The sequence below is a fragment of the Geotrypetes seraphini genome, chromosome 8 (genome assembly GCF_902459505.1).
Source record: "Geotrypetes seraphini chromosome 8, aGeoSer1.1, whole genome shotgun sequence".
Taxonomy (NCBI): Eukaryota; Metazoa; Chordata; class Amphibia; order Gymnophiona; family Dermophiidae; genus Geotrypetes; species Geotrypetes seraphini.
Genome location: NC_047091.1, coordinates 92050963 through 92063977, shown reverse-complemented (window position 1 = coordinate 92063977; position 13015 = coordinate 92050963). Strand labels below are relative to the sequence as shown.

The following is a 13015-nucleotide window of genomic DNA, read 5'->3' as shown; positions in this document are numbered from 1 at the left end:
CTTCTATTTATTACTGCTAAGTTTGCTCAAAAAACTGCTGCATTTGCACTTTATATAGAAGAAGAAAAAGTTTTTAAAAATATACAAAAAAAGGATCCACTGAAGATATTGGCCTCATATTAAACTTCTATGAACTCTAAATAAAGGAAAGTGAGCCCTCTGAGAATTCTACACACTTTAGAAAAATTTCAGTGGTTTATAAGATAGTACTACGAATGTGTATAAAGCCTGGTCAGGAGTCAGCGCCATATGGACAGATACACAGGCTTGCTTCTATACATTTAACCAAAAAAATAAATAAAAAGTTTGGGAAATGTCAGCATTACATTACTGTGTGTTGGCATATCCAGAGTGTAAGCAATGGATTCTGGGATTTTATATTGAACAATCTGACCCTGGGAATGTCTGTAGAAAGACTAAATGGTTCCTGCCAATCTACATGTCTTAAGCCCAGTGTTTGGGAGTATCCTGCAAAGCCCTGGACTTTCAAAATGTATAATGACAGGTACTTGAGTAGAGCAAAGCATTCCAGACAGACTGACTCTATCAGATCTCACAAGAGTCGCATCCCCTTATCAATAAAGGGCCATTGTTTTAAACAAATTTCAAATTGTGACAGTGGAAGATATGAACAAGCTCAAATTTTATAAAGACCGGCCTGCAGCACCTTGATCTGACCTTTCTTTTTCTCGCTCATTTGTCTTCCCCTCTGCTTCCTTATACCTCTACAGCAGGGATCTCAAAGTCCCTCCTTGAGGGCCGCAATCCAGTCGGGTTTTCAGGATTTCCCCAATGAATATGCATTGAAAGCAGTGCATGCACATAAATCTCATGCATATTCATTGGGGAAATCCTGAAAACCCGACTGGATTCCTGCCCTCAAGGAGGGTCTTTGAGACCCCTGCTCTACAAGCTCCTTTCAGACTCGCAGGACATTCATTCGTACATATGCACTCTTCTCTCTCTCTTTTTCCTGAAAGATTAGATTCTTACCTGGGTAATCTTGTTTCTATTAATACATACAGGAGTCCATACGGCCCACCCTGTGGGTTTTGTAATTCACCTGCCTTCTGCCTCAGACAGCTCTATAGTCTGGAACTGGAGTTCTTCTCCCGTTAGTTGGATAAACATGTCTGAATAAATTACTAATAAAGTACTGAGTTTGAGCTTTGAAGCTCCTTTTGTGTTAATGCTAGTTGCACACAGCGGGTTGATTCATGGATACATCTATGTCATCAGTTCATGTTTATTGTTCTTTTTTCATGAGTTACAAAGCAGAACAGAAATGTATATATCCAAAGTAGTTTCTCTGTTCTTCTGTTATAGTGGAGATTGTAACAAAGCAATCAAACTGAAGAGGGCACTATACTCCACTGGTGAAGGAAGAGGAGCTGAAAGCTGTGCTTGACTCCCTCCCCCCTTATTCAAACAGTTTGCAAGCATGATCACCTAATGTATAGATTCCTATGTTTATTAACAGAAAGATTATCCAATTAAGAGCCTAATATTTCAATAAGCAGTCTCAGCTTCTTACCATTTTGCAGGAGAAAAGGACTATGGTGGCACAAGCTAAAACATTAGAACTGTTGTGGGCCATCTGTTAATAATACTCACTGTATTGAGAGCAAATAATTGACTACAGATCAAGTGCACAAACAATTAGCCCAATTGCAGTAGATGGAGTTACAAGACAGAATCAGTGTTTGAGAAAATTGCATTCCATAGAATAACGTCTGCCTCATTGAGCTCCCTGAATCCATGAATGACAGACTTTCTGGAATTGTGTGAACAGGAACTGGAAAGCCTGGACCTAGAGGGAGAGTGTCAGAAAGAGGTAGTGGAGTGGGCGCATCGCTTAGGTCTGTTGATGTCGCGAAATGCTGGGTCCAGGCCTCTGATTTTTTTTGAATCTTGAACTTTGCAGATAAAATTGAAATTTTACAGACTTTTTTAACTCCATGATGTAAAAATCTTGCTATTTGAAGATTTCTCTGTGTTTCTGCCTGCCAAAAGGAAATGGCACACTACTACTCACAGCATTTTTAATTGGGAAGTGTATTTTGCTATGCAATACTCGGCCTGTGTTTGGGTATATCATGCTGAAAATTTGAAGGCTTATTCTACAGTGGCTGAACTAAAGACCTTTTTTTGTACACATTGGCATGTGAGTAGCCACATGAGTAATTCATGGCAAATTTGCCACACCTGATTTCTGGCAACACTATACAGATGTGCTTGGTGGTGCTTAATGCATCTCTTGTGATTGTTACCTGAAAAACTCTCTTGAAATTGCATGTACTATACGATGGCTGAACATTTTACTGTTATGCTATGATTGTTCAGCTTGGATCTAATTTTTCCAACCTATGGGGTGTTCTCACTAGAAAACTGGTGGTGGTTGTGGGATTTTGTCTCTTGCACCATTAGGTATTGGGACTGATGGCCATGTGTTACAGACTGTTATTTCTCCTGGTTTTGCATTTATAATGTTCATAAAAAGAACTATATACAAAGTTCATAAAGAGAACTATACACAACTTTCTTTTTTTTTTATTTATCAATTTTTTATTAAACATATCAAGTATAAACTTGTACAGAAAGCAGGATCTAAACTAGAGAGTTGCGCGGGGACAGAAATCCCACCCGTCCCCACCCGTCCCCGCCAAAGTCCCACCCGTCCCCACCCGTCCCCGTGAGGAATCCCTCCGTCCCCACCCGTCCCCGTGAGGAATCCCTCCGTCCCCACCCGTCCCCGCGAGGAATCCCACCCGTCCCCGTGAGGAATCCCCTCCGTCCCCGCCCGTCCATATAAACTTCAGAAATAGTTATTTCATTTAATTATGCTACTGAATTAAAGGCTCTGGTAGAAACCCATTTACAAATAAGCAAAAAGACTTTATTAATTTGAAAATATTAATTGGGAAGAATACATACTTTGCAAATGGGTTTCTACCAGAGCCTCTGTTTATAAATTTTTATCAACACAACTAATATACTACTTTATCCTGAAGCAAAATAAAAAAAAAGAAATATAATTCTTTTCCTACCTTTGTTGCCTGGTTTCTGCTTTCCTCATGTTCTCATTCAATTCCTTCCATCCACTGTCTCTCTTCCTTCTGCATCTTCCATTTGCTCTGTTACTGTGCCTCTCCCTTTCTTCCCCCTTCCAAATTGGTCTGGCACCCATCTTCTTCTCTCCGCTCCCCCATAGTCTGGCATCTGTCTTCTTCCCTGCCAGTGTCTTCTCCCTACTCTCTCTTCTTCTTCCCTGCCAGTGTCTTCTCCCTACTCTCTCTTCCCCATTTCCTTTCAGCGTCCTTCTCCCCCATGTCCTGTCAGCGTCCTTCTCCCCCCTCTGTCTTCCACATGTGCTTTCAGTGTCCTTCTCCCCCCTCTGCTTCCCCATGTCCTTTCAGCGTCCTTCTCCCTCTCTGTCTTCCCCATGGCCTTTCAGCGTCCTTCTCCACCCACCCACCCCCGTCTTCCCCATGTCCTTTCAGCGTCCTTCTCCACCCCTTTGTCTTCCCCATGTGCTTTCAGCATCCTTCTCCCCCCTCTGTCTTTCACAAGTGCTTTCAGAGTCCTTCCCCCCCCCGCCCTTCCCATGGCCTTTCAGCGTCCTTCTCCACCCCTTTGTCTTCCCCATGTCCTTTCAGCGTCCTTCTCCACCCCTTTGTCTTCCCCATGTGCTTTCAGCATCCTTCTCCCCCCTCTGTCTTCCACAAGTGCTTTCAGATTCCTTCACCCCCCCCCCCGCCCTTCCCATGGCCTTTCAGCGTCCTTCTCCACCCCTTTGTATTCCCCATGTGCTTTCAGCGTCCTTCTCCCTCCTCTGTCTTCAAGTGCTTTCAGAGTCCTTCCCCCCTCCTCCCGTCTTCCCCATGGCCTTTCAGCGTCCTTCTCCCCACTCCTTCTCTACCGCCCCGGGTGCAGTACAGCCGGCCAGGTCCCCTTACTTTTGTGGCACTTCCCCGACCGACTGACAACAGCCCCGGTCCGACAAACCTCCCTGCCCTTAACTGCGAATCTAAATTACCTTATTACAGCTGCTGTAAGAAGATAATTTAGATTCGCGGCTACAGGGCAGGGAGGATTGTCGGACCGGGGCTGTTGTCGGTCGGTCGGTCGGGGAAGTGCCACAAAAGTAAGGGGACCTGGCCGGCTGTGCTGCAACCGGGGCGGGGTGTGGCGGGGCGGACCGCCCCCTCCCTTGGTAGCCACTCGAACCGCGAGGCTACTCTCCTCCTTACCTGCACTGCCTGCAGCACAGAGCCGAACGGAAGTCTTCCCGACGTCAGCGCTAACCAATTTAGAACCAGTCACTTCAGTTTTTAATTTCTCAATTTCAGTTGTCTGAGTTTTTATTTTCTCTTCAATCTCCTGGAAATGGGGGTTTTATCAGTTCTCCCTAGCGCCTTTCAGCCGGGCACCCCGCCCGGCTAGATTAGGTGAGCACCCGGCTGTCATCTTGGCTGCAAATTCGCAACTGCAAGACTTTTTTTTATTTATTTTTTTTTTTTTTAGCGCCAGAAAAAGGGTTTTCAGCTTTACTTTTTTAAAATAATTTTCCTATTGCTGGTCGATTTTTACAGTCGCAGTTGGAGGCAGGGGCTGCAGGCTCATTATGACCCAGTGCACAAACAGGAAGAAACCCGACGTCGTGTTTACTTTTGTTCTGCAGCTTATCGCGCAAGACACTCCTGCACAAAGCGAAACCAATCGGAAAGAGGAGAGGCGGAAGCTTGCAGCTGCGTGCTTCAGTAACTGCTGCTGGCTAACGGAGGGAGAAGCTACCTAAGAGAAATGAAGTAGGTCCGAGAAATAGATTCGCTACAGGCTAAGGCGGGAGATAGGGCAGGGAGGAAAGCTTACAACTTGGTGTTCTTGCTTGCTTCGGGTCTTCCTCGCTGCCGGGTCCTGCCTACTTTCTGTTTCCATGAAGGCAGGACCCAGCAGCGAGGAAGGACCGAAGCAAGGAAGAGCTCCAAGTTGTAAGCTTACCTCCGTCGCTGACCTATCTCCTGCCTTAGCCTGTAGTGAATCTGCCGACCGAGGCGGGGGGAGGGGGGAGGGGGAGAAGTGATGGGGGAGAGAAATGCTGTTACTGCTGCACCCAATTAGGGGGGAGAGAAATGCTGCTGCTGTACCCAATGGGGGGGGAGGAAGACCAGGGAAAGGAGAGGAGAGGAAAGAGATGCCAAGACCATAGGAGGGAGGGAAAAGAAAGGAGATACCAGACTATGGGGGGGGGGGGGAGAAGGAGACAGATGCCAGACCAGGGGAAAGGAAGGAAGGAGGGAGAGAAAGGAAGGAGTGGAGATGCAAGATAGGGGAGGGGAGAGGAGTGAGATTCCAGGGCATGGGGGAGGGGAGGGAAGGGAAACTAATGAGACCAATGCCAGACCAGAGGTAAAGGAAAGAAAGGTGCCAGAGCAAGGAAGCAGAGGGAGACATAGGAGAGGAGAGAGATTCCAGGGCATGAGGGGAGGGATGGGAAGAGAAATGCTGCTGCAACATCCAATTGGGGAGGGGGGAGAGGAAGAGAAGTGCTGCTGCTGCACACAATTGGGGAGAGAGAGGGGAGAAGGAAGACCAGGGAAGGGAGAGGAGAGGAAAGAGATGCCAAGACCATAGGAGGGAAGGAAAGGAAAGGAGCTACCAGACCATGGAGGGAGGAGAGATGTCAGGGCATATGGGGGGAGGGGGAGGAGACAGATGCCAGACCAGGTGAAAGGAAGGAAGGAAGGAGAAGAGATGCCAGATAATGGAGTGGAAGGGGGAGATGGAAGGATAGGAGAGAGATGCCAGGGCATGGGGGGAGAGAAGGGGATAGAGGTGCCAGAGCATAGGGGAAGTGGTGGAGACAAAAAAAATGGAGAGGGAGTGAAGCTGAAATGGAGAGAAAGGGCACAGGAGTATAAAGGCACAAAGTACAAAGGTCACAGAGTACAAAGGAGAGAAAGGGCAAAGGATATACAGTTTATTGGGACATAGAAAGAGGGAAGATGCCATATGGAACAGAGAGAGGGCGGACACTGGATGGAAAGGGCAGAGAGGGTGGACAGTGGATGCAAGGGGGAGAGAGAGAGAGGGCAGAGGCTGGGTGGAAGGGGCAAAGAGAGAGGACAGATGTTGCATGGAAGGGAGCGAGGACAAACGCTGAATAGAAAAAAGAGAGTGAAGAGAAGATGATTAAAGCAGAAACGACAAAAGGTGGAAAAAATAATTTGTTTTTTTGCTTTATGTAGAATCAAGTAGTATTGTAACTGTATTGATTAAAGTTTATCAATAGAAAATGGAAATAAGGCAGTTTTTTGGGGACTAAACCCCTTTCCTCAGGTCAGGACAGGATACCATAACAGCAGTATACTGTACTGTCTTGAAGAAAGATTTGGCCTCTGAAAGCTAATTACTACTAATTGAAAAATGGATTAGTCCAATAAAATGGTATTTTCTTATTTCTCTCTTCCCTGTTTTATTTATATTTGTTAATTTGTAAAGTGGTGATTGTTATGTAGCAGTTTTTTCAAATTTACATCTACTGTCTTTATATTTTGCACAGTATTAGGGTACGTGTCACTGTTTTTGTGGTTTGCATTGTATGCAGAGTCTGGTTTATTGGCGTTTCAGTTTAACTTTTGTCTACATATTTCTATTTTTAGTTTGATTATTCCATATTAGGCGAGGGTGTATCTCTGTTCTGTGTGTATGAAAAGCACATGACTTTCTGTTAGCAATGACTGTACAGGATCAATTGACTGTGCAGGATCTGGCTTGTTTAGTTTTACAATGCATGTGTTGGTGTTCTAGTGCTCACTGCAGTGTTTAAGATGCTGCCTTTTCCTAGGTGCACCCTTGTTGTGTAACTCATGGATTATTACTAAAAATAACTTTTTTTTATATAGAGGAGGGGGTTATTAAAAAATGATCAGCACTGGCTGTCATATATACTAGGTACGCCACTGGATTTAATGACCCTATGCTAACTTTACTGTTGATGTAGGTGTTGTCCCCCCCCCCACACACACACACACACACTATAATGAATTAAATTAAAGCTGTATTAACATCAAACAGCTTTCAAATGACATTATAAGCAAATAAAGATAAAATATTTTTAATACATTGCTAATTATTACCTGCATTTTTACCTAAACTGTTTTGCCTAGCTCTCACTTTGATTTTTATCTGCTACTTTTTTATTTTGCTGTAGTGCAATCACACAGGTCTCCTTCAAATTATGTGGAAGAGGTTTGGAAGTGGGGATCGCAACTATTTCATATCCTCAGTGAGACCTCAGGAAGGAATATAGTGATCAAAATATTATTAGAGGTGCTTTAGAGATGTTTCTTGTATGACTGGATGAGCTATATTTATCTTTTTTTTTTTAGTTGTTTAAATTCATGCAGAAATAAATGGCTAGATTGAACCTAATGATTTCATTAATGCATTTCCCTTTTTTAAACCTCTATACCAGCGGTCTCAAACACGCGGCCGTGGGCCACATGCGGCCCCCCAGGGACTATTTTACGGCCCGCGATCTGTCCTTGCCTAAAGCAGGGGTCCCCAATCTGCTTCCCTCCCCCAAGCCACCGCAATCGGAGAACAGGTCAGCGCCCGAGGTCTTAGCTCTCCCTACATATCTTCCCCAGCTCGGAGCCGACCAATTCTCGCCACCCGACGTTCAATTCTAATGTTGGGGAGGAAGTTCTGGGCCAGCCAATTGCTGCCTGGCTGGCCCGGAAGTTCCTCCCTGACGTTAGAATTGACGGGTGGCGTGAATTGGTTGGCCCGCGCTGGGGAAGATATGCAGGGAGAGTTAAGACCTCGGTACCGGCCTGTTCCCCGATTGTGGTGGTGGCAGCTTGTTCCCCGATTGCGGTGGTGGCGGCCTGTTCCTCGATTGTGGCGGCGGCAGCTTGTTCCCCGATTGCGGCGGTGGCAGCCTGTTACCTGATTGCGGCGGTGGCGGCCTGTTCCCCAATGGTGGTGGCTTGGGGGAGGACAGGGAGAAGTAAAGAAAGAAAGGGGGGGACAGAGAGACAAAAAGAAAGAAGGGAAACGGGACACAGACAGAAAGGGGCATGGAGAGAGAAAGGGCGGGCATGGAGAAAGAAAGAAAGAAAGGAAGGGGGCACGGAGAAAGAGAGAAAGAAAGAAGGGGGCAGGGTGAAAGAAATAAAAAGTTGGGGGAGGGAAGGAGACAGATGCCAGACCAGGGGAAAGGAAGGAAGGAGGGATGGAGAGAAAGGAAAGAAAGAGATGGAGACCATGGAAATAGGGACAGAAGAAGAGAGAGATAGAAGGGAAGGTAAGACATGGAAACATAGATTTTGAAAAGAAAGCAGAAAAATTGAATATTAAGTTAATGCCAAAGATGGATGCAAGGCAGAAAGTGAAGACGGAGAGAAAAACAGTCAAAGGACAAGAAGACCCTGGAAACATAGTTAAATGCACAGAAAAATAAAGTTGATGCACAAAAGGGAGAAAGAAAGTCCAACGTAGTCTGCAGTAAACAACAGCAACCAGAAAACAACGAACAGACTGCAGATAATGTACAAGATGCAGGCTTTGTTTATTAGTAAATGCAGTAACATATACAACCTTATAGCCAACCAAGGGACCCGACACGGTCCGTGTTTCGGATAACACACCTTCCTCAGGGGTCCATGGTGGTTAAGATATAAAGCAAACTGCATAAAAGATAACAAACACACGCCAATCACAATCAAATGGCATTGTGTAACACTTGCTTGACCCCATTTGATCATGATTGGCGTGTTTTTGTTATCTTTTATGCAGTTTGCTTTATACCTTAACCACCATAGACCCCTGAGGAAGGCGTGTTATCTGAAACAAGGACCGTGTCGGGTCCCTTGGTTGGCCATAAGGTTGTATATGTTACTGCATTTACTAATAAACAACGCCTGCATCTTGTACATTATCTGCAGTCTGTTCGTTGTTTTCAGAAAAATAAAGTCACCAGACAACAAAGGTAGGGAAAATGATTTTATTTTCAATATAGTGATTGAAATGTGTCAGTTTTGAGAAAGGAAAGATATTAAACTTTAAATGTGAGGGTTGCAGAAAAAATAGGGTACTTGGAGGGCCGCAGAAAAAATAGTTAATGACAATTTTGCATAAGGTAAAACTCTTTATAGTTTATAAATCTTTCCTTTAACTGTTAAAGGAAAGATTTATAAACTATAAAGAGTTTTACCTCATGCAAAGTTGTAATTTCTTTAATAAGACATTAACTATTTTTTCTGTGGCCCTCCAAGTACCTACAAATCCAATATGTGGCCCCACTAAGGGTTTGAGTTTGAGACCACTGCTCTTTACCATTTGAAAGAGGGCAAATATCTAATTATTCACTTCTAGAATTGGATACTTCTTAAATTTAGTAAAAATATTCTGGCACAAGTGTCAAACCTTAAAAAAAGGAAGCAATAGTGAACATTGGAAAATAATAATTAATAAAAATAGTACACATTTAGGGCTCCTTTTACAAAGGTGCGCTAGTGTTTTTACCGCACACACCGGATTAGCGTATGCTATCTGAAAAACTACCGCCTGCTTAAGAGGCGGTAGCAGATACATGCGCGGCAATTTAGCGCACGCTATTCCGCGCATTAAGGTGCTAATGCATCTTTGTAAAAGGAGCCCTTAATTTTCCCCACCATCAAATTTCCCTGTCTCGCCCACCCCACCCAGCTACTTTTTCATGCCACCCGGCTGGAAAAACTTTCTGGGGAGAACACTGAGGAAGATTAGCAACTAGGTCCCATATCACGTCTAAGGTAACCTGGGGTTTCTGTAACTGGGAAATACAAAGTTTAAAACTTTCCTCACCAACTAGTGCAGATTCTCGTCATTTGTCCTCCTGAGTTCTGCCATCTCCTGCTGATGTCTCTTCCTCGGCGTCCAAACATGGACTCTCCTCCAAATGCAGGGAGTCTAGTTCCAAGCTCCTCTCTATGATTTTTCCGACCTCCGATGCAAGATGAGCTCCTACTTCCGGAAGCTCATCCGCCCGCGGGGAGCTGGTAGTCCACAGCACAGGAGGTGGCGCCCTAACATTGGGGCTAAGGTTGGTCTCAAAGCCCAAGGTGATCTCTTCCATACCGTTTCCACAGAGCGTCTCTAGCGGGGGAGTCATGATTTGCTGTGAGCTTCCCTGCATCCGCCGCAGGAGCTCCTTGATATTGCCTGAGACGGTGGCTCCAGAGTTCCATGAGGTCATAGCAGAACTCCTTCCTCTCTGCTTGGGCATTTCAGCTTTGAGTAAGTAAAGAAAAGAAAACCGTATGCTACGGTGCTCCAAATCGTGGCGTTCAGCTAAGCTAGTCAGCAGCCATCCACAACTTTCTTTTGATTAACAGCATTATAGACATATATTTAGTCCCTACAATAGGCTGTCAGATTACCACACTGAATATCCTAGTTAGGCTTGCAAATGTTAGTTCTCTAATAGGTTCAGCATGAGTGTACAAATAGAGCACAGGGGCTGCTTATGCTGGAATGTTCTCTGCAAATTTTTGAAGTAGTGGGAAGGGATTTCAGTTATGCTTGTATTACTAATTGCATATGATATATTTTGGGGGTGATCAACAGGCTAGTAGGGAGTTGCCAGGGAGCTTCTCTGGGATCTTATAAATAGCGAAGGTGTACATAGGTTACTACCTAAGCCTTCAGGTAGGATGGGTTTTTGGGGAGGGGGGTGTCAGGTGTGGAAAGTTGAGATTTGTGTGAGTATGTGTTTTGGTTGTGTGTGGATTGCATGTTTAGCTTTTTGTCTCTTTGGGGAATGAGGGGTGGGGGGGGGGGGTGCATGCTGGACTCCAAAGAGAAATTGTATAAGTATACCAAGTTATACAATTGATGCTGCATGAATGAGCCCTAAGGGTACATAACCTGATGCTACTGGTGGAGAAAAGTTGGGGGGTGAGGGTGGGACCCTCTGACTTGATACCTTTGTATGTAAATATTAGATTGTGTGTATTACTGTGGTTTATTCAGTACTTTATATATCACCTTTACTTATGCAATGTATATCTTAGCGTTTATAACTCAAATTTAAAATAAAATTAACAATAATAAAGTGGTATAAAGATAGAAAAGAACTCCTTAATAAAAAGGATAGGGAAGTATGTATACCAAGAAGAAAACCCATCAAAGGTAATTGGCACTTTAAAATCCCATGCTCTCTATAGGCAGAACCCTACACAGCACGAGGAAAAGCTTGTTAAAATGTATTTGTTTAAAGATCTATTTTAAATTTAGCAAATATGGGTTGATCTCTAGGCATTGATTTCCACAACTGAGGACCAAGAAAATAAAAAGCGGAGTGATGTGACATTTCAAGTCACGCTTGCGCAGGCGAGGGCAAAACGAGGAGAAATTTGTATGAGGATCATAAGTGGTGAGTTGGTTTGTATGGCCAAATTTGTAATGCAAGATACAAAGGTGTCTGAATACAAAACTTTATGTATCAATCTCAGTGTCTTAAATTGAAAACTCACTGGTAGCCAGTAGTGCTGCCCGATTCACTGATTCGAATCAGGTGAATTGATTCGAATTGATTCGATTTAAAAAAAAAAAATCGGCCTCCTGATTCAGTGACCAACCCTCCCCCTGTGCCTTCCTAAAGCAGAAGCGACAGCGCTACCTCTTGCTAGCGGTCTGCTGCCGCTCCTGCTTGGGGGAGAGGGGTCAGTTGGAAAGGCCTGCATGTTCCCCAACTACCCCAGCTAATACAGCAGCTGGTGCTTTAGTGATCCTTGTAGCTGCCGGCATCTTCAGTGGTATGTTCCCTCTGCCTCGATCCTGCCCATGACGTCAGAAGAGGGGTGGGACTGTAGCAGAGAGAACGTGCCTTTGAGGACGATGGCAGCTGCAAGGATCGCTACAGCACTGGTGATCCTGCAGGCTGACGTATTAGCTTAAGGTAAAAGCAGGGAAGCTGGGGGAACATACAAGCCTTGGGGGAGTGTCAGGCCTTCAGGGGGGGGGGCAGTATAACACATTTGCTATACTCGTATGTTGAAGATTGAGAGATGCCTGCCAGGCCTGTACAGAGGGAGGAGAAGGAAGGGGCAAGAGAGAGTTAAGAGAGGGGAGATGCCAGACCTTGGGTGAAGTGAAGAGACCAAACCAAAAAGAGAGGGAGAAAAGCATAGGAGAGGTGCTGGACTAATGGAGAGAGGGAGAGAGAAATGCAATACCACAGGGGGAAGGGGAAGGATACAAGAGGGACAGATACTGCTCCAAAGTAGGTGGGCAGGGTGCAGGATGGCAGGAGAGATAGTAGGAGAAAACCTGTACTTGGGGAAGGAGATACAGGAGGTAAGGAAGAGAGAAGGAAGAAGCTGGATATGGGGAGAGACAAGAAACAGAGAAAAGATGCTGGGCATGGTGGGAACATAGGAACAGGGACACAAAGAGGACACTACTGGAGAGAATAGGGACAGAGACACAGAAGAGAGATGCTGGATATGATAGATAAGGGATTCAGAGGGAGGATGGAGGGTGGACAGGGGAAGCTGGAAGAACATGCAGGCCTTTGGGGGGGGCCCTGATGTAGAAGTATATGGAAGGGGGTTCAAAGAGACATGGGGGAGGGGGAAGAAATAATGGATCTAAAAACAGAGGAGAGGGAGAGAGATGGACAATGGGATTTAGGGAGGGAAGGAACAGAAAGGGAGAGAAGTTGGACACAAGGGAAGGTGTGTGTGGGGGGGATAGAGATACTGGGTAGTAGGGTAGTTGGGAAGAGAAAGGGAGAGCTGGTGGACCCTGGGATGGTGGGGAAGGAGAGAGAGATGCTGGATGAAAGTGTAGTTGAGAAAAGGAGAGATGGTGGATCTGGGGATGGTGGGGTGTATCGCTGCAGCTGCGGGGTGATGGAGATGAAAAAAAGGAAAGATACCAGACCTCTAGGAGAGGGAAGGGAAACAGAAGGGGAGGTCAGAGATGGAAGATGGATGGTTAGTACCGAGAAATGAGGAGAACCTGG

General features: G+C 45.2%; 1 protein-coding gene across 5 annotated transcripts in view; it reads left to right on the top strand.

Moving 5' to 3' along the window:
- The window catches only part of MLLT1 (MLLT1 super elongation complex subunit), a 310004-nt gene that overhangs the window by 92459 nt on the left and 204530 nt on the right, over window positions 1-13015 (top strand). For 3 of the 5 annotated variants that reach the window (XM_033956583.1, XM_033956580.1, XM_033956578.1), the window contains exon 3: window positions 11305-11422. The exons of the other annotated variants lie outside the window; for them this stretch is intronic. In XM_033956583.1, the coding sequence (XP_033812474.1) occupies window positions 11305-11422 (118 nt within the window). The remainder of the gene's footprint in view (window positions 1-11304; window positions 11423-13015) is intronic. 5 annotated transcript variants of the gene reach the window in all.